This window comes from Carassius gibelio, chromosome B2, assembly GCF_023724105.1.
Source record: "Carassius gibelio isolate Cgi1373 ecotype wild population from Czech Republic chromosome B2, carGib1.2-hapl.c, whole genome shotgun sequence".
NCBI classification, from domain to species: Eukaryota; Metazoa; Chordata; class Actinopteri; order Cypriniformes; family Cyprinidae; genus Carassius; species Carassius gibelio.
This window is the reverse complement of record NC_068397.1, coordinates 25,679,095-25,701,097: the sequence shown is the minus strand read 5'-3', so window position 1 is coordinate 25,701,097 and position 22,003 is coordinate 25,679,095. Positions and strand designations below refer to the sequence as shown.

The following is a 22,003-nucleotide window of genomic DNA, read 5'->3' as shown; positions in this document are numbered from 1 at the left end:
AAGCAGCTGTGTTTGTTCAAAGAAGAAATGACACACAGAGTAGTGCTGGTCAAACACTTAATGCCCTGGGTTTATTAATTTTTTGTCATAATTATTATTTTTAATTCATTCTTCCAGGTGGGACTTGGAAAAAAAAAAAACACCTCAAAGATAGATGATGCCATTGGAACGGGCATTCAGATTGTGGTACATACAAACAACAACTACGAGTAGCCTTGTGAAGTACCGTCCTCTTCACAGAAGAGAGCTCATGCTGGTCCCACAGCACGGGCCAACATGAAGTCTTACAGGAAACAAAACGTCCCTTTTTTGTTCGATTTCCTTGTTTTCATATAAAGTGGAATGTTGATGATGATGACGATGTCACTGTAGTCCTCTCCCTTAAGAACTACTGTTACACACAAATAACAGACTCGCTCCTCAACACAGGGGACGTACAATCAGTCATCACAACAGAGGTAATAAAAATAAACCCATTTAAGTTTCACAAACCCCAAATAAAAAAAAGGGTCTCTCAGATTCCAGAAAAAAAAATGAATAAAGCAGCGTTGTTTAAAAAAAAAAAAAAAAAAAAAAAAAAAAAATAGTGCTTGAGTGGAGTGGGAGCAGCCACATGAGTGAGAGTGAGTGAGGGACAGAGAAAGAGACAAAAACCCCTGCTGCTTTTTTCCAAGAGATGTTCACATACAACTGCTGTAGCTACATGCACACACACGCTGCACAGAAACCCAGGAGGTTACAGTGTATAAAAAAAAAAAAGAAACTAAAAAAAAAAGATTTTGTAAACACCTTACAATAAATAGATAAAACAGCAGGTTTTGCACCATGCATGTGACATACATTCAGATACAGTCTCACAGACATTTTGAACATTCACAATCTCAGACACACAACACATACACACACTACGAAAATCGCAGTTTTTTTCAGATTTTTTTCCCAAGTGCAAAACATCACAAATGAACAATTTCTGTATTCAAGTAATGTTATATACAAGGGGGTGTATTACAAATATGTATGTACATAGAATATTTTCCATATTTCATAATTTACAGATGTTGATAACAGTAACAAAATTTTGGAAAAAGATAAAAACAAAACATGAGCATTGCAATTAAGTCCCAACGGCTGCCACAGAAACAGCTTCGCTATGATGCATAGCACCTAAAGGAGACGCCTCGACTGAGAGGAGGTGTATGAACGCTTGAGGGGCGGGGCTACGTCACCTCCATAGCAACGGTTTTGTCTGTTAGACTATTTAACGGAGGTTTCTCTTGATCGTGATTTTCCCTGCAAGACAAATTCAATACAAAGAACTTAAGAGACCTCAAATTCAAATCAAAGAACAAAAAGTATAGAGCGCCCTCTTGCGGCTGTAAACGGTAATGTTTTCTCTTGGTTCTAAATAAATAAGACATAGTCCAGTGCGACTTATGGTTTTTTACTCATGATGTATTGTTGGACTGATGCGACTTATACTCAGTTGCGATTTATAGTCCGAAAAATACGGTATGTCAATGATAAACTACATAATTTTTTTTGTAATATTGTAATTTCACTTAGAAAAAAATACAGTACAAAAATAATTCTTTCCTTGGCTGTCTCAAAAATCACCATTTTCAAACATTAAATTTAGCTTTTATTTTGGAGGAAAAGCACAGGGATAGTTCACTCAAAATGGAAAATTCTGTCATTTTCTACTCGCTTTCAATTTGGTAGTTTTAGGGATTTTAGTAACCATAAAGTTGTTAGTAGTCACTGATTTCCATAGTATGGAAAAAATATTACGCAAACAATTGCTACCATCAACTATTTGGTTACCAAAAAAAAATAAATTTGTTTTTGTGTTCACTAGAACATGAGTAAATGACCATTGACATTTATGTTTTAACTATCACTTTTCTTTTCTTGACGACACACGGTACTTTTAATTTCTATTCAACCAGAAATTTTCTTTTGACCCCACAGTTACTCACCTGGGCCCCATGTCGAGGGAAGTTGACCCCGCGGTGACCTTTGGGATGGGTCTGTTGGCGTTGGCAGCGAGTTTTAGGGCAGAGGCGGGAACAGTGAGCTGCCGCTGCAGCTGCCGCACGCTCAAGGTCCCTGCTGGTGAGGGGACGCTCACTCTCACAGCCCCGCCCATCAGCGCTTGACCAGGGGCGGGGCCGGCCGTGCTGACGTGGTGATTGGACGAGGAGGTTCCGTTGTTAGTAGTGGAGGCAGTGGCAGCGGGGGAGGGGGATGAGGTGGAGGTAGGGCCCGCAGACGCAAGGATGGACGACCCTGCAGAGCTCGTGTGATGTAAGCCCTTATAGACGCCTGCCGAGTCAAATGATGGAAGCTCATGAGAACAGAATTCTTTGCATGCTGATAAATATATTAATGGTGAATGCATATAGTTAAGAAAGACCAACCTGAGGCTGAGACGACTCCATTGACACCAACTCCCTCCTCTTTACTCTTGAGCGCCATCAGCTGGTCAGGAGTCACCAGTGCAGAGGCAGCAAACTGAGCACCAGCAGCGTCTATCGTCTTCGACACCAAACTCTGAGGTACAAAAAACAAATGAAGTTACAAAACAGCAGCTCAGTAACACAAAATCTGTTCAGTGGTTCAGATAAAAATTCAACTTGAAAACAGCCTTTTCATACATTTTCAAGGATATTGTGTGATCAAAACAGCAGAGGTTGTTACATTAAGGAAATTGCCAATGGTTTGCCGTCACATAAACATGATGCCAACACACCTTGACCTTGTTATTGCTCATAACACTGCATTTATTATCAATAATACATAATATTCATGTTTTTATTTTTTATAATTCATCCCATCTCTGTTCATCTTTAAAATGTAACATCTGAAAACACATACACCTATATAAAGAGAAGCATATATGGACCCTATTAAAAATACTGGGGTGAACTACTATAATGGTGAACGGAACAAAATTACAATAAAATGTACATTTAGCATTCGTCACAATAGTTAAGAGTGTTTCCAAGACTTTCTAAAAGAGGGGGGGGGGGGGGGACCTGTGAAAGAGACTGAACACATCATTCAAAAAGAGCAAGATGTCAATAGCAGTATTAACTTCATGCCAAGTTAATAAAACAAATGTATCGTGACAAATGTGCATTGACATTTCCACATTACCATTACAAATCTAGTGAAAAGGGTACATAAACTGTAAAAGTATTTTGGGAACAGGAATTAAGTACCGATGCCACACAAAATATTTTCTCAGATAATGAAAGACTTTCTCATGTACTACTTTAAAACAGGACAATCTGAACAAACAGGACATGAAGCAAGGCACTAGGAAAGATGCCAGGTTTAGTGTACACTGGAGGCTCACCTGGGGGTTGTTGGTGATGGCTGTGCTGCCGGCCTGCTGCTGTAGCTGAACCTGTTCAAGCTGCTGCTTCTGCATCAGTGCCAGCTGCTCCTGGTGCTGCTGGTACTGCTCCGCTGTGAATGCTGCAGGAGCACATGTGCAGAGAAAAGATCACCACATGCCAAAAACTGATGGTACTGCTCACGTCAAGACTCGCAATCATCACATTATGCTGACAAAAGTTATTCTAACATTTTCATAGGGGTACTCTGGTAGTCTTGTAAACATTTTGAAACTAACTTTACAACTCATTAAAACCAGAGAAAAAGAACAAAGCAGCTACACTCAGGAACTATTTGGCATCAGGGCACCCACCGGGTGTGGGTGGAGGGACACGTGGTTTGGCGGAGGAGGCAGGGCCTCTCTGTGTCTGAAGCGTGCTGATAGGGCGGATGAGGAAGCCGCGGCGGGGTCTCCGGGCAGACCAGTGCTCAAGATTGTCAGGGTCGTCTGGCGGTGCCGTCCGAGGCTTGAAATGCCTCCAGCGACAGGCTTTGATATTGAGCAGGATTTGTGTGAGGTCTGGTGAGGTGGAGGAGGAGGCAGAGGTATCTGTGCTGGTGTGTGAGGTATCTGTGCTGGGCTGCTGGGTGGGAGACGACGATGGGAATGTGGGAGAATCCGGGTCCAGCCCATGATACACAGTATCCCATTCAGAGTAGGCTCGGTCCAACAAAACCCTACAAACAAACATGAGAGAATTCATCTATTGTTGCACAATGAGTTAACACACACATACATGCATATATAAACTGAATGAACCACGATATGCACATTAAAAATACATTACAAAAGAACTGCGTGAAGGTATTTGCTGAAAAATAAAATAAACTTTAAAATCACACATAAGAGTAATAAAAATGGTCAATAGTTAAAAAATATTCACAAATAACTGAAATTAAAATAATTTTTATTTTCTCAGCAAATTATGTGATTACATGCAAATTGACTGAATTCGCAAATATTGATCAGATGAAGAATGCAAATTACAAATGAACTGAATCATATGCAATTGCATTTATCTACAAAATTATATAAAAATATTCCCCCCAAAAAAATGTAATTAACGGTCTAATTAAACAACTAATTTTACTACGTGGGTAATTTTCAAATGAATTGAAACCACAATTATTTGCTGAACAAAGTCTGAATCAAACTGCAGTTATTTATGTATGACTATGTAATTTAACGGTCTTAACTTACCTGCCCCCTCTGCCCACTCGCCGACGTGCCAACCCCAGGCATCGTCGTGGCACGGTGAGCGTGGTGAGAGAATAGCGATACCGCACATCTGCTAGCCCGCCCTCGGCAGGGTCTGACCAGGGCCAACCGCCCATAGGTCCTGAACGTGCCTTTGAGGAAAACACAGAACCATTTATTAATAAAATACAGCCTAGACTGCAACCTTACAACACGCTCTTATTCATGCATATCAGGATGCTTCACAACGTACAGCATGATATTGACAGCCTGTTCTCCTCCTGAACCCAAACACACCATCTGGATCGTTCTCCTCCTCGACCTCTGAAGAGCCGGAGAGCATCTGAGGAAACAAGAGCGTGTTAAGTCAAGAGAAAATGAGCAAACAAAAATCTGTTGTGAATCTGTCATTGAACCAGTGTACCTGTGAGTAGGGCTCGTCGTCTGAACTGGGAAAGTCATACTGATTGAGGTCTTTAGTGTTAAAGACTGCTGGGCCTGAATGGGCAGAGCCTGCCAATGGCAATGGCTTGGACTTCTTCTCATACTTCCGTTTTTGCCGCACAACCTCTGGTTTATCCATCTTCAGCCGAACATAAGAAACAAACCCAAATGAACACAGAAATTAGTGCTGTCAATCAATTAAAGATTATCCCTGATGTTTATTTGGCTGCTCGTACTTTAAGAGTTGCTGCTGCGTAACGTGACCCAGTTCTGACACGTACGCTCAGAGCATTATTAATGCTTTAATATGAATTGATAACGGTTTACAGCATACAGCATGAAGTGAAATTTTTGAGCAGCAGTTTTGAGTGGGGTGGCCAACCCTAGCCATGCCCAGTGTTAAATATTTAAAGCAGTTAAACAGGAAAAAAAAAAAATTTGCCTACATTAACACGCTAATTCTGACAGTGCTAACAGAAATATTAAGGCAATTAAGAAGGAACAAAACACAAAAAAGAACAGTCTTCTAAAAACACAGCACTTGTGTACTTGTGCAAAGTATGTTTTGGCTATAAGGGGGAGCCCACTGGCCCAGATAAACAGAAATATAAGAGTGTGTGTGTGTGTGTGTACCCGGTCATGCTCCGTGTGTCTGTACTGGTTGCTGTTGGTGATTGGGATCAGAGGGATGACTGGTTTCTCCAGAGCTCTCTGAGCCAGAACCTCTGCCATCACCTCACCTCCGAAATCAGCCATGCCATTCCTACACACACAAATGAACACACATCAATGAGCTTAAATGACACACACCCCTGTGCCAACCAACCTAGAATACCAGGTTTCCCAAAACAGTGAATTTCCATTAATTTCCAAGGTTTCTGTGACTGCAAAAATAACTGATAATATGGTTTAAACTGCAAAAATTTGTTCAAAATTGTAAAAGTTCATAATTTCTAAAATCACCAAATACATTAAATATACAGCCTTTATATAAATAATTGCGTATTAGCATTTGCTGAGAAAATATAAATCAATTAAAATGTGCATTCATTATATATAATGTGCAAAAAAAAAAGTTTGATACAAAGATAAAATTGCAAAATAAGTCTATATTTCCAGGTTGTATATGTTTATGAGCACCTCTTCTCTACAATCTCCAGTGTGAGGTGCAGCAGCTCTCGTTTGCTCTTCTCTCGTCTCTTGATCATCTCCAGGATTGTGACAGCTCGACTCAGGTCCCTACGCAGCTTCAGCATCTTCTCATAAGAAGCTTCGTCGTTCTTACGATTCTGTGGAAAAAGATAATGTGTGAATGGATTCTCGTCATTCCATAAGCAGAGCCAATTCATTGATGAGCACTGCCCTCTCACCTTTCGTGTCTGCATCTTCTCCGTCCGGCGCCTGAAGGCCACATACGGGTCACTGGTGCTGGAGCCATCACGCTTCTCCTGTTTGACCACAGGAATGAGAGAGCCGCTCTGACATGCTTTCCTCTTCCTGCTCCAGTACTCATACACCTCCTTTATCAGCTCATCATCCTCCTTCAACAAGAGCTTAGCCTCCTGTAGAGACACCGGCTGAGAGAAAGAGAGAATAATTCATATTAAACTTGTTGAAAACAACATAACAGGATAATGAACATCAATACTTTTAAAACTACATTTCATGACATGATAACAGTAATATTTTGAAAATGATCAGAATCAATGGTGGTTGAAATCACAATGCTGCGTGAATTGAACTGGCAGAAGACCCTCCCATGAATGAAGAGAGTAAACTCAATGTTCAAACATCCAACCACATGCGAATAGTACGATTTATTTGCGCAAGTCATGTCTGGTGTGAACGCCCACCCACAACCATTAAAAAAAAAATAGTTCAAAACTACAACTAAATTCCAAATCTTCTGACAATTCCCGGTTCTGCCCACCCGTTACCTGCTGTCCGCTGCCTTTCTCCAGCCGGTCGATCATCTCTTCAAACTGCAGGGCTCCCACGTCCATCTTCTTCTTCAGTTTATTTACAAATGTCTCGTCCTCAGAGTCCAGGTCATAATCTGGCTGTTCGGTGTCCAGACTAAATGCTGTATGTAGCGGGACCAGTTTGGAGGGTGCAAAAAAAAGAAAAACAGAGTTAGAGAAGTTTTACTGTGAACCAAAACCATGATAAACAAAGTTTCATTGCAGGCTTCAAACCATGTAGTCAACTTCTGTGCCTATTGCGGCACCAAACTGAATTTTAAACATTATGAGCAGACGCATTGCAACACTGACTCCAATTAAATGATTTTGGGGCTATTTGTTTGTCTGTATAATATAACAGACTATTATTTTCTTCTATTACAAGAAGCGATTTACCAGTGCCCAAGTCATTCTGAATGGCTCTTAAAAGCATGAAACATGTTATTTCCTGTCTGCTGCCTTTTGTGTCACAGCTCAGAGAAGTGAGTAGTAAAGGCGTGAAGGACACACAAACCTCAAGCTGAAGGAGATATTTGGTCTGGATAAAGGCTGTATGACTCACGCTGTATGTGAATGAGCTGTTTGGACATCCTGAAGTCCCCTGGGTAGAGGGACTCATAGTAGGCGATGTTGCTCTCAGCCTCTGGGACAGGAATCACCATGTTGTCCCTCTTCTCCCCGTACACCTGCTGAGCAGAGATGGCCCGCTGGAGATGGTGTTCCTACATGAACGCATGAAAATAAGATTTAGTCTAGTTAAACTGCAAATGCAAGTGTGGGGTTCAACTGGATGGAACATCTTCACACACAGACAAGTGTGACATATACCTCTGTAAATAAATACAATGTAAATTCATGTCCCGCACACTTCAGAGGACTCTGAATGGAACATTTACGTTCACTTCGGAATTATAGGACATTTTATGATGGCGGCAGTGTTGATGAGAGCCGCTGGTGGAGGCTCGGCTTGCCCCCGTACAAAACCGGCAATTTATAAAACGGACAATGGGAAGGTGATAGTGGAAGATGAACTGTTAAATTTCATCGTGGTTAAAATGAAGACGTTAAGCCATGATGAGATTGTTTTGCTAGCAACTAATAACTTTTCATCTGAGTGGATAGAGGAGTCCAAGCGGCTTTTGTTTGATGTATGCCCGGATACCACGCTACGCTGTATTGGACACAAAGGTCCACAGAAGGACGTGAATAATATCAAGGCCTGTTTGAAGGTTTTAAATGAGTGTGGTGAGAATATTCCGCGGTTTGTTTCACATTATTTGGATGAACTGCCACCTGTGGGATTTGGCCATATGGATGCCTCGGCGTTGCTTAGCCGAATGGAGCAGCTGAACCAAGAAGTTTCTGGCCTGAGGAGGGCATTGCAAATACAGACAGAAGTGGGTGAAAACTTGGGGACAATTGTTGCGACCATGGATCGCCGAGTGACTGCGGTGGAAACGCACTGCACATCGGGTTATGATATAGGGGCTGATGGCACCGCATGTGAAGGGATGTCGGAGCGTGCAGGCCCTGATCGACAGGAGGAGTTAACAACGTCTCTTGCTGGGAAGCCTTGTCACCTGGGTCTGGATACTGAGATCGCCAGCAGCTCATGTGGGGGGGTGAAGGGACTGGAGGGTTCCGCTCAACAGCAGGAGCTCCTGGATGTAGCAGTAACATCGCCACGATCACAAATACAGTCCTCACAGTGGAGTGTTGTTGTGAAAGAAGGTCGCAAAAAATCAGGGTCCCTTATAAGTGTGCCACGGAAATCCCACAACAAGCAAAATCACCTTAAACGTGGGCAGAGGAATGTGGGAATAATTGGTACCGGTACTGAGAGCAACATTGGAGTGGTGAAAACAAAGTTGGTGAATGTGTTTGCCACTAGGTTTTCTCCCACGCTGGATGCTGGCACGCTACGTGGATATCTATCTGAGAAACTGGAGAATGGAATAGTGACGTGTCGGAAGATTGAGATGGCCCATAGCAGGTATGGCTCGTTTCACATTACTGCTGAATGTAACAATGTTGCTGATATATACAATCCAAAACTCTGGCCCGACGGGACTTATGTTCGCCGCTATTATGAGGCCCGTGGCTCCAAAGTCTTGGGCAATGAGCGGGGTGGTACACTTGTAGCTCCACACGGGAGTAAGTCTGCAGTTGCTGCTATGTAATTAATTAATCAATATGAACATTAGTGTTGCGTCTTATAATGCGCGCGGACTGCGTGTTGGCCACAGTGATACTGATAAATCACGCCGTGTCGTTGTGGACAAATTGATGGAGAGATGTGACATTTTGTGTGTCCAGGAGACGTTCCTTGCTAAACAAGAACTGGATGGATTAAATTCCCTGCATAGTAACTTTCATGGAGCGGGTGAATCAACAACAGACTTAAGTGCTAAAGTTGTCCGGGGGAGAATTCCTGGGGGGGTTGCTACGTTGTGGAATAAAAAATATGATCAGTTGGTCAGTGTTATAAGATTGGGAGTTGATTGGGCCATTGGTATTGAGCTGTGTTGTAATGACAGGAAGATAATAATTTTGAATGTTTATATGCCATATGAGTGCATATTTAATGAGGATGAGTACCTCAGTAGATTGGCATTCATTATGTCTTTTATTCAGGATAATTCATCCACCTGTATATATGTTTTAGGTGACATGAATGCTGACATTACTGATGCAAACTCTTCATTTGGTAAACATTTATTGCAGTTTTGTACAGACAGTGGATTAATTTTATCTAGTAAGGTACTATTGCCAAATGATAGTTATACTTATATCAGTGAGGCCTGGCACTCTACTTCCTGGCTAGATCACTGCCTTTGTACAGTGGATGCCCATGACTCCATTGACATAATGAAGATTGAGTATGATCTGGCTACTACGGACCATATACCTTTTTTCGTGGTGCTGAACACGGGCACTATACCGGTGTTGTTGCCTGTGGACAATGGCATTGATGTAGAGAAAATAAATTGGTCAAAAATCTCTAAGCGGGATCTTAATAGATATGTGGATCATTCAGATGCTTTGTTGGCCAATATTGAGGTCCCAAATGATGCCTTATTGTGTCGGGATATGAATTGTAAGAATGTCCAACACTGTAAGGCTTTATGTTCTCTGTATGAAGCTATTGTGGAGTCTCTCAGTATTTCGAGTAGGCCTCTATATAAACCTAGGAAAAACTTGTGTATTGTTAAGCCAGGGTGGAAGGAATACGTAGAAGAGCTTCATGTAGAGGCCCGTAATGCTTTTAAAAAATGGGCTGAGTCAGGCAAAAGTAGGCATGGCCCTTTGTTTGAAACAAAAAAAAGCACTAATGCCAGATTTAAATGTGCACTTCGCTATATTAAAAGAAATGAAAACATTATGAGGTCTGATTCACTGGCATGGAAGCTGCAAAATAATAATGTTAATGATTTCTGGAAAGAAATTAAAACTATTAATAATTCCAAAATATCTCTTCCGTCTAATATAGATGGTGTGAGTGGTCCTGATGAAATTTCAAAGTTATGGCGGAAACATTATTGTGAACTACTAAACTGTGTAAAAAGTAATCTGTTTGTGGTGGATAATGTGGAGTATAATGATGATGTTGTTATTACTTCTTCTGAAATCCATGAAGCAATATTGAAGCTAAGGGATAATAAGGCATGTGGTCCGGATCATATTACAGCTGAACATCTTAAATTTGCAAGTAAGAAACTGTGTCCTCTGGTGGCTATGTGCTACACAGGGTTTTTTGTACATGGGGAGTTACCTGATTCTATGCTGGCTGTTGAGCTGGTACCTGTTATCAAGGATAAAGTGGGGAAGCTGAATAGCTCAGATAACTATAGGCCAATAGCTTTGGCCAGTGTTATGTCAAAAGTATTGGAGACAGTTGTTCTGTTTAGACTTGAGAGGTACGTCCTGTCTACGGATAATCAATTTGGTTTTAAACGTAAGCATGGTACTGATTTATGTATTTTTGCACTAAAGGAAATTTTAGATAGATATAATAAACAAAATTCCACAATGTTCTTGTGCTTCATTGATGCCTCTAAAGCATTTGACCGTGTTAATCATCAAAAATTGTTTTTAAAATTGATTAAAAGTGGGGTCCCTGGTTTTTTGATTAGAATCTTGGTCTATTGGTATTCTCATCAGACAATGAGAGTTAAATGGGGCAGTGTAACAACGGCTCCCTTTAAAGTGACCAATGGGGTTCGACAGGGTGGAATTCTGTCTCCTTTTCTTTTTAATGTGTATATGAATGATTTGTCTATGATTTTGAATGCTTGTGGTACAGGTTGTAGGGTTGGTGACTCACTAATTAATCACCTTATGTACGCTGATGACTTGGTCATTTTTAGCCCATATAGTGCTGGTATACAACAGCTTTTGAGACTATGCACACAGTATGGGTTAGATTTTGATATAAAGTATAATCCAAAAAAGAGTAAAATTATGACTATAAGAAGTAGAGATGATAAACATTCTCATTTTCCTGATTTTTATCTATCTGGTACTGTACTTGATGTATGCACAGATATTACATATCTTGGCCATATTATTGCAAATGACCTGTCTGATGACAAGGATATTTATAGGCAGCGTCGTAAGCTGTATGTGCAAGCGAACATGTTGTGTCGTAAGTTTAGTATGTGCTCTGTCCCTGTGAAGATTTCACTCTTTAGAACATACTGTACACCGTTGTATACTGCCTATCTTTGGTGCCGTTATAAGCAAGATAGCATTAGAAAGCTTACAGTGGCTTATAATGACAGCATGAGGCTGCTGCTAAGAGTCCCAAGAGACTCCAGTGCAAGCCATATGTTTGTTAGTGCTGGGGTACCTACCTGTGCTGCAGTCTTGCGTAACTTAATGTTTAGATTTATGGGTAGGGTGTCTGAGTCAAAAAATGATCTAATTGCTGTGTTGGCTAACCCTAGACGAAGTTCTGTAAGATTTTCGTCCAGACTGTGGAACCAATGGTGTACATGTCTGTATGCTAGACACTGAACACTGTGGAGGGTTAATTTTTACTTCTTGTATATTTATTAATTGTGTTTTTTTTTTTTTTTTTTCTCTCTATGTATGTGTTTTTGTATTGTACTATGGATCCCTCTGGGTCTGGAAATAAAGTTTATTAATTATAGTGGAATATCCTGTGATGTCAACTTCGCAGGGCACTTATGTTCGAATAGAACAAAAGTCTGAAGCGATAAGAGAAATTTACAAATGTGCAGAGCAGGGGGGCGACAGGACTGGAATTGAGAACCACTGGTTTACAGCATTAAAAAAAAATAAATGAAAAAATATGCACATTTCATTCATAAGTCATACTATGTCCTGTAAATGAACATGCATAGGCAAAAACTAAATTTTTTTTTTTTTTTTTAAATCACCAATAGATACGTTTTCAAGATTTATTTATTTTTTTGGGCAAAACATTGTATAAAGATGATTCTCAACCATGTTATAACAATGACCATACAAGTTTTCTTTCTGCAAAATGGCAATAGACAGGTTCTCATTATATACAATATATCTATAAACTAATCTAATTTGAATATTAAAGTGTTTTTGGAGCAACACGCAAAAAAAAAAAAAAAAAGTGTAATAATGGGAGTAGTAATTGACAAGATTTTCATAAAATATTTTATAGAATATTGAATACTGAATTACTTTCCCTGTAAATTATTTGTTAGGTCTCCCAAAATGTGTAATAAACATGCTTTTAGTACCGTTGTCCTCATATGAGGAAATCAACATCCTGTTTCGTAACAGTCATTTTGGATTTAAAACCCCATAACATTTTCCTGAGATGTTGATTTTGACACGCAGTTTAAAAATGTGACTTAAAATGATAGTAACCAAATAATTATTTGCCATAAGAGACATTTTCGAAGACAAGGAGAGAAAATTGTCATGGGGAAACATCCAATCATTTGGTATCTCTGAAAAGCCCTGAATGTGCTCTGTACTAGGGGTGGGCGATATCTCGATATTTAAAATATATCGAGATATTTTTTAAACACGCTATGGATTTTGACATATCGTATATATCGATATATTGTTTATATTCTGATTCCGCCACTTTGCTTGTTTGCCTTCCCTGTGCTGTGCTCGCCCCCGCTCGCTCGCCCCCCGCCTCCTTGCTTTTGTCCCCTCTCACCTTGCGTGTAGAGAACTAGTCAAAAAAAAAAAATTATATGGAGATGTACGAACGGCAGGCAGATGTCTACTGTAGGGCCCAATGAAACGCGGACGGAATCGCGGAATCCAGTCATAAAAAATTGAATTTACAGTTTAACGCGGAATGTCACGGAATTGGTCAAATTTTAAATGAATTAATCAAAAGTCGGTCATGCACTTACATCAAATCGCAAAATGGACTAATATCTGCAAATATTAACCCGGAAAAGTCTATTTAAATATGAATCCTGCATGTTCTGCGTGTCTGTGTCAACGAATGGAGCAGAAGCGCGTCTTCATTCATTAAACACGGAAGCTCGCATAACGTTTGCGCTGATTTCATTGTCTTTCCTCTCTCTAAATAAAGACGTGAACACATGAGGAACATCTCCAGAACTGCACTGAGAGTCACTTCATGAGCATCTGACCGTTTGATTTGAGTAAGACTAGCTCATATCACATCATAGACTGTGGTATCACATACACAGAACTGTAAAGGTAAACCCGTCAAAATAAAAGTATTTGACAGAAATCTATTACTATTGTACAGATAGCCCAATACTACTACTATTAAAATGAAACGAACATAATTTTATAAGGAATAATCACACAACATTTCTCCCATGTTTTATTTTTAATAGTAAATCCCCTTTGTTTACCAAAAAATAAAGTTTGCTTAATTTTAAATAATTAAAAGATAAATTAAATGAATGTTTTATGCCTTCATTTGATAATCAGAAAAATGTAAATACACAGAATTTCTGAAGGGAAAAAAACATTTCACATAAGGCTATTTTAAGAATGCTTTTTAACTAATTAAGTTGTTTTTATGCATTTAAATAATTGCACATGCTAAAACACAGAATTAGGTAACAATAAAACATATGGTGAAGAAAAAAAATAAAATGTTTCATAGGCCCCTTAACATGTAATATTTGCCATATTTGTTTTTGCAGTAGTTTTTTGGGGGTTATTTTTCCTGTAAAGATATCGAGATATATATCGTATATCGAGATATAGCAAAATATAGAGATATATTTTTTGCTCCATATCGCCCAGCCCTACTCTGTACAAACATCCAGACAAACTGTGGCATGTAGTCTCAGAGAAATTCACAAAAATAGAATGTCCTCATATCGTGCCACAGGGTCTTAAGAGGTTAAAAATTAAGCAAATATAAAAAGCTGACACTAGGCAGAATACAAATATGATGTAATTTGTCAATAATATGGTTATCAGTGTGCTAATATGCTCCGAGAATGGACACTGAACTAGTGATACAAAACACAGGTCTGTTAAGAGCAATACTTTTAACATAGATAGTAAAAGAAAAGGACACAGTGACCCCGTTGGATTCAACGGAGACAAGTGAAGTCAATCTGAATCACCCACCGAATCTTGCAGAGAAGGCGAGCGTAAACAGGAGAAAATTTTGGCAAGTATTCTGATTAATTATCTCCCTTGACTTTATGCCTCCATGTCCCTCCGATAGCCTCATAGACAGTAAAAGATTGTCTGCGAGCTTCTCCTCCTGTCCATACGGTAATTTCTCTACTGTGCGACAGAGGGTCACTGATTATGACGCAATCGTTAGCCTATTTTTACAAAAACTGCTTCTATGGGAACATAACGTAAGAAACAAGGTAATGGAGCCTTTTATACATTTTTGTGTTTCTTTAGAAATAATGAATGGACAAATGGAGTCTTTAAACACCTCAGATGTAAAGTTCTTCGCTGTCAAAGTGACGCCAAAATGAATGGGAGTCAATGGAATGCTAATGGCAGGTGGGGGTCCGCTAGCCAATGGCGGCGCCCAGGGGTGCTTCAAAAAAAAAATATGAAACCCTGCCCCCCTGACTTTTAATCTAGACAAATTTTTATTAAACTGGGCTACTGTATGTTTTTTTTTTTTTTATGGCTGCCATATTCCCAAGTATTTTCAAGCAAATTAAGTGCATGTTTTTATAATGTGTAAAATTACCGATTAACAGAGAATAAAAGCAGTGATTTTTTAAACTTGATGTGTTGTTGTGGTAGGCCAGTTTCAAATCACATATTTGGCTCACTGCCTTTGTCTCGTCCTCACTCAATTTAAAGTGCTCCCACTCAGAGAGGTCTTCAGCATTTGGTTAAGTCTTTGCTTAACCGTTCTATTCCGTCCCAGTCAGCACGGATAGCTTTTATTATCCACTGTGGTGCTGATAACGGCGCTCTTTGGAATGCAATACAAATGCGTCAGTCGTTGCCTTGGTTTATGCTATATAAGTGGTATGGACGATGATCAGATATTTTCTGTCTTTGAGACTTTTTTTATCTGATATTTACTTCATTATGTAACAGATAAAAAGACAACTCTTGACGTGAAAAGTAAACCGAAGGTGACGACGGGTATAATATCAATGAGCGCAAATGTTTCCTCAACAGACCAAACTGTCTCAAACGTAGCGTAGCTGTTTACTTGGCTGTTTTATCAAATAGCACACTTTAACTTAGCAAAATTCACACAAACCCACTCTAACATCACGGTTATCGAACCGTGCCTAAAATTCTGGGCCAAGAATGGTTGGTAATCACATCACGCCGTACCAGGCTCACGTGGAAATATAACTGTAACTGACAGTCCTTACAACCGTTCTGCCTCACAATTACAAAAACATGAATGAAGACCGTTTGGTGTTAAAAACAAAACAGAAACAAAAAAACACCCTGAATATTTGAACCTCAAATTTTAAAATCGAATGCCAACCTACCAAACAAATAATCGAATATTCTGGACCAGCTCTACTTCATTGGGACATTTTTTTGCAACTTCAGATTACAGATTTTTTAAACGGTTATTTCTCCGCCAAACATCATCATATCCAAACAAACCATAAATCAAATGCTTATTTATACAGCTTTCAATAAAAGACCCTTCTGTCTGGTTTTGTGGTCCACTGTCACATTTGATATATAATCATGCATTGCAAAATACAAATGCACATTTTAATAAAATCATGCATTATGATATTTTTTGCTGGATAACTACTATTTGTATCCATTTTGAGCTTATTTAGACTGCCTTATTGCACATAATTGTTATTTTTCTTTATAATCCCCAAATACTGCATATGAAGATACAAGCATTGATGCATTCATGGGAGACAGAAAAGCTATATACACAAAGACAAACAGTGATCTATAAAATATGGCCCTGAAAACCTTATAGCTGTAAAAATTGTATAAACATCTAATTTCTGATAAATTCATCACATTTCAAAGCATCACAACAGTAAAAGATTAACGCAACAGGGCAAATGCAAAACAATGCAGGGGCCAGGTGAGAAATAGTAGTTAATATGCAAATTGATAAACAGCACAAGCACACTGTCAGCACAATTCACAACATACCACTTCTAAAAAACACCAAAACATGGATACAGACTGTACTAATCGACAACGGAGACCGATGCCTACGCGCTGCAAGGAAAGCCCCTGACACAGCAGAGCTGGATCTGTCAGATGCAAACCCAACCAAAACAATTACACGTGCTCAAACACAACAACGCTTCAATCCCAGACACCAGACACTGACCTCTACTTTATTTACATGTAAACAATTAGGTAATATTCTACTCTATGTACACATAAACAATCTTAGAAAATAAAAACACCACCACTGATTGTTATGCCAATATGAAATGATGTGCACGGTAATGAAAGTCACATCCAGCTTTGAAAATCCACATATATCACCCACTTATTTGACCAAGCCCACATTATTTGATGTGGTCACTCTGACCCCCCAGATACTCCATTATTAGTATAAAATAAAACACTCTTGAGTGAGACAGCAGCACCGTCTCACACACAAACGTCTGACACCTGTCCCAGAGTCCTGAGGTTAGCCTGCATTTGAACACCATCACTTTTGAACAGACATGTTTACTACACACATATTTCCCCCAACACATTATCAGAGCTGTGCGGAAAATGTTTTTTTTTTTTTTGTTGAAAGACTACATATCAGCTTAAAATGTTTTGCTTTATTTTTTGCATTGCGGGATACAAATACAAAAATACACAGACAAATGTCATGAGGGAAATTATTTAGCTTTAATGGATCTGATATAAATAGTTCCACATTAATAGGTGCTGAAAGATAAGACCGCTTCTCATGAGAGATGTGCTTTATGTTTGCTTGCATGATGTGGATGTACAGATGAAAAGCAGCTGTCAAGAGCTTTAGATGCCTGTGTTGAGAAAACAAAACAAGGCCTTGTGTGCCCCTGCAGCGGTCAAATGGATCATTGCCTACACCTAAACAGACTGGTAGAGCCATGTAGGCCTCCTCTGTCAATTCAGAGATCTATTCACCAATGAATTTCACAATGCACATAAATGTAAATGCTTCTCAGAGAGTACCTTGATTAGAAACATCCAATTACTAAGAAATATACTTATGCTTTAATTGACATGACAGCTATTCTCAGTGAAGCGTATGGCTCTTTAGAAAATAAAACACTACCATTTTGAATCGTTCAAAATGTGAGACAGAAAACTGCACCGATTATTTTGCTGGGTGTTAATTTGTGATGGTTGTATGTGTAAGGGAAGGGGCGCAGGTACTGGCGCCCCCTTTAGTTCAGCGCGCGGTGTTGCACCTTGACGGAGCTCTAAGAAATCAACAAAATGGTGGCTTTGCCCGTGGTCACGTGACTCCTTTGTACTCCGTAAACCGTCTGTTGTCTAAAATACTGTGTATCAATCACCTCCGAGGTTATATTTGTTGAGAAAAACCTCTAAAGTTTGGGCCGAATATACGAAACCTCGGCCGCCTCGGACCCTAGCGACGTATTTGACGCTTTTCTGCAGGAGAAATGGCGGCCATTTTGTGTACACTGGCGCAGAGAAGCAAGGGACGCGCCTCTGAGAATAAAAATGAAATGAATTTCAAAATACATGACTCTGTGCAATAAAACGTACCGATTCCTCCTCTTTCTCCATCCCCGTTGGCATTTGTGGCACTGCCCGGTTAATAGACGCATATTCGTGCAGGTCGGGCAGGTCCTCGCAGCGGAAGACGGGTAGAGGCTTGGACGCGTCCAGCGCCCGCGCCCGAAACGACAGTTTACTCATTTTTCTTTATAATTCGAGATGCAGCATAAATCTATCCGATCCCCTAATGTTCCCTACTGGTCCGGTTAAAGTTCTCATGGATGATGCCGGTTCGGTGTCCAGCAGCGCACGGGTCGCTCGGTGGAGCTGGCGGGGCGAGCGGAGGCGCGAGGCCGGGTGTGGGTCGCTCTCTCTCGGTGTGTGTCTCCAGCGCGCTCCGGTCCCTGATTCCAGGCTCAGTGCGCCATGGCCAACATGGCGGACATTAAAAACACTCTTTAACGGTCCGCTCGTGTTGAGCGGCCCAACCCCCTGATCCCAGATCAGCCATTCCCACACGGGCTTACAGCGCATGCGCTCGTGTGGCGCGAAGAGACGGGAGGGAGTGAAAACCACACCCATACCTTCAGCAGAGCGCGCCTCTTCAAAAACATGTCTTTTTCACCGGTGTGCAGGAGAATTTAACTGATTGGCTATGGGGAAAGGGACGATAGAATAATAAAGTATTTTCAAAGACGCTCGTTCTTAAATTATTAGTATAGACTTTCCCAGCGTCATTACATAATCTACTTTATTTTTTACATTTGTCATAAAACCTTTAGAAATCAGCTGTAATGTAACAATTAATATGTAATCCAATATGCTTTCAAGGCAAAAGTATAAATTTCTTAAAAAAAATGTATAGATAAAAAAAAAACTATATAGAGGGTTTCAAAACAATATAACTTTTGAATATTACAGGGGTCATATGATAAAATTTCTATTTATGCTTATGCAAAAAAAAAAGTGCAATATCCTTATATTTATTTGTTACCCCTCCATCCTAGTACATCCCTGCATCTCACTCAATCCTATTTTATTATCATTTATAGCACAACTGTATATACACTTATTTCCCTAATATTTTGTGTTGTTGTCTCTGTGTACTGGAAGCTTATGTCACTAAAACAAATTCCTTGTATGCGCAAGCATACTTGGCAATAAAGCTCTTTCTGTTCCTGATTTTTTTTTCTATTTGGAGTGTTACAAGCTCTTTGTGCATGAGGATCTGTAAAGTTGCAACGACTAAAAAGTCTCAAATCCAAAGATGGATAAACACGCCCCCACACATCTATGTCACTATTTGGAAATATTTGCGTAATGCCGCCCAAATGTTTACACAAAGAAAGAAGACGTGGTTTCAGTAACCGCAGTTTGTGTTGAAGCAGCCGTGTCAGGGAGATGCTGTGTGTATTTACGAAAAGTACTTTATTTGGCTTTCCGAAAGTAGATGTCTTTAGGAATCTTTAAGATTACTCACAACAGAACAGCAACGCATTTTATGGACGACTGTTTCGTGAACCTAGGAGAGGAGGTAATTCTGACTTTGCTACGAAAATCTGGCACTTCCGAATCAGCTCATGTAAGTATGGTTTCTTAAGTATTTACTATTGACTGTCCCAAAGCGGAGTCCAAATACACAAAATAATGATCCTTAAAAAAAGCATCATATGACCCTTTAACTATACAACTTTGAAATTAAACATTAGGACTAGTTAATCGAAATGCATGAATGACTTAATTTCTTCACTCAGTTAAAAAATAAAATGCAGTGTATATTTGTCAAGAAAAAAAGAACTGTATAAGTTAGATTTTTTAATAATTTTAAGTCAAATCATATTTGATGTTTGAAGGATGAAGTTATTCATCCTTCTGAATTGAGATTACTTTTTTTAGGTCAACGTCTAGTTTGTTACTGACCTAATTCATTACATCATGTCACTTCAGAGTAACCTACTTAACTAGCAACATTCATTTAATCAAGTACTTCTTATACGATGATTTGACAGCCGCATAAAATGTAACATTATTTCTACCAATAGGTAAGGTTTATGTATGTTTATATACAGCACTATGAGGCACAACATTTTTCCCTTATATGTCCCCACACATGGCAGAAGGACAAAGTTAACTTGACTATCATCATTGGAACATCAGGGAAGCAATGCAGCTTATATCAAAGACGTGAACCTTTTGTAAATTTCTACCAAAGACGACAACAAAGCCATAATTTCCCTTTAAAGGGATATTAGAGTTGTTTCAGCATAATCTCAAACACTATTCCCACTAGAAGCAAAGAGACAAGTGCCTCATGGCGGTATTGAGACGCCCACAAGATCACGTTTCACTGCAAAAACCTTCACCATTCCCCTTCTGTTTGCTAAAGCATTCGTATATACTTTCTCCTACATACATCAATGCACTTACATCATAAGACCACAATACAATAAGCAAGAAAAGCATAGATTTAAAAGTGTGCGACAATAAAAAGCACTGCATTTATAACATATGATGAAATCACGTGTTTTTATGTAGGGATTTTATAATATGCAAAGATACAATCTAGTGCAAGTGTGCCTTTACCTTCGCTCCCAGAAGACCCACACCGATGTACCCATCTGACCCTCCAGGGGGGTAACAGTCCATCCTGCATCATCGTCCATCCCTATCACACACATTGACATAAACATGAGCATTGACCATACTCTTGACCTCAAGGGTTAAGGTGTTGCCATATCTCTGGGACAACAGCCAAAGTATGACATAAGTGCAAATGCACGCAGCTTTCTTGTACCAACAAAGGGGTATATCACTGCTCCCTGTTGTTTCCTACCTCGAATTAATGGAAAGCAAATCTGCAATAGCGTCACCATGTTAAAACACTTAACAATAATACATTTTCACTGGCTTCGCGACAAATCCGTTTGACCGTTCACATTATGTAACTCCGATCCGGATTCTACGTAAACGAACAACAAAACTCGCGGAGCGGGAGAAAACATAAAAACTGCTACTATTTTGGTTAACCGCGGAAAAAAAAGAAAAAGAAAAAACGAGTCGACGCAAGCTTTTAAAGAGGAGGACACGTAGACTGTTAATGTGCGGAGATGATGCGGCCATCCGCAGTAAAAAACCTGCAGATATTTAACCTGCGCGAAAAGTGCACCTTCGGCTTTGTTTCGACACCCAAACAGCTTGCGAGCGATCATACAATTACGACATTTCTAAAGAAGCTATTTTGAGGTAATTCCGGGCTGATGTGACAATGATGTTGGAAATATGCTGACGCTCGACTGCCAAGTTCTCAGTTGGACTCGCTCATTCAGCAAGCCTTTATATTACCAAAACGACATTATTCGATCTACTTTAAACGGGAGGCAGACAGATAGTCGAGACTTACCAGCTCTAGATCCAGAGCTCTACACGGGTCTGTCCTGGATTTGCCACATTTCAGTGTTTCAGACAGCGTAACTGTGTAACGCATCAAGGTGGTGTTTGGCAAACAAACGGCACAGTCGTCAGACATACTGTCTCTCTCTCGCGCGCGCGCGCTCTCGCCTTTGCCTTCCGTTCGACACCGCGATTAAAGGATCTCCTCGGTTAAACGACAACTCAACCCCGTTAAGAGATCCGGCAGGGAAATGGAGGAGTTATTTGCGTCAGATTAAGGCTGTAAGCAGACCCCGGGGACAGTCCGAGACTGCCACAGGGTTAATAACTTTGCAATGGCAGCGAGACGCCGCCTGATTGGTCAGTGAGTGGCACCAATCACCTGTGGGAAGCTTCAGGCATATGATCTAATAGCAGCATGAAGAGATGCTATGGCAAAACTGCAAAAATACACTTAACCCCTTCTATTGTCTTCTGATAATTTTGACCCGTTTTGCTTGCA

The 22,003-nt window shown here is 39.9% G+C and overlaps 1 protein-coding gene across 2 annotated transcripts; it reads right to left on the bottom strand.

Moving 5' to 3' along the window:
* Positions 1 to 43: 43 nt before the first annotated feature.
* LOC127951057 (enhancer of polycomb homolog 1-like) lies at positions 44 to 21,828 on the bottom strand. Of its 2 annotated transcripts, XM_052548678.1 has the most exons (15): positions 21,512 to 21,828; positions 20,695 to 20,776; positions 7,565 to 7,724; positions 6,979 to 7,124; positions 6,412 to 6,618; positions 6,182 to 6,330; positions 5,675 to 5,804; positions 5,022 to 5,180; positions 4,851 to 4,940; positions 4,601 to 4,749; positions 3,713 to 4,077; positions 3,359 to 3,480; positions 2,418 to 2,550; positions 1,977 to 2,322; positions 44 to 1,290 (listed from the first exon to the last, which is right to left on the bottom strand). In XM_052548678.1, the coding sequence occupies exons 2-15, from the start codon at positions 20,755 to 20,757 to the stop codon at positions 1,218 to 1,220; spliced, it is 2,292 nt and encodes a 763-aa protein (XP_052404638.1). In that variant the 5' UTR covers positions 20,758 to 20,776; positions 21,512 to 21,828; the 3' UTR covers positions 44 to 1,217. The 2 variants fall into 2 exon arrangements, with proteins under 2 accessions (XP_052404638.1, XP_052404637.1); XM_052548677.1 differs by lacking the exons at positions 20,695 to 20,776; positions 21,512 to 21,828 and adding an exon at positions 18,160 to 18,631.
* Between the last annotated feature and the right edge of the window lie 175 nt (positions 21,829 to 22,003).

Bases quoted from the DNA above. Each gene is read 5' to 3' on its own strand.
- LOC127951057 (XM_052548677.1), bottom strand. From the start codon at position 18,312: ATGAGTAAACTGTCGTTTCGGGCGCGGGCGCTGGACGCGTCCAAGCCT. The intron at 7,725-18,159 runs GTACGTTTTATT...GCGTTCATGTAG, and splicing joins TGGAGAAAGAGGAGGAATCG to GAACACCATCTCCAGCGGGC. The intron at 3,481-3,712 runs GTGGGTGCCCTG...GTGCTCCTGCAG, and splicing joins TGTCCCTCCACCCACACCCG to CATTCACAGCGGAGCAGTAC.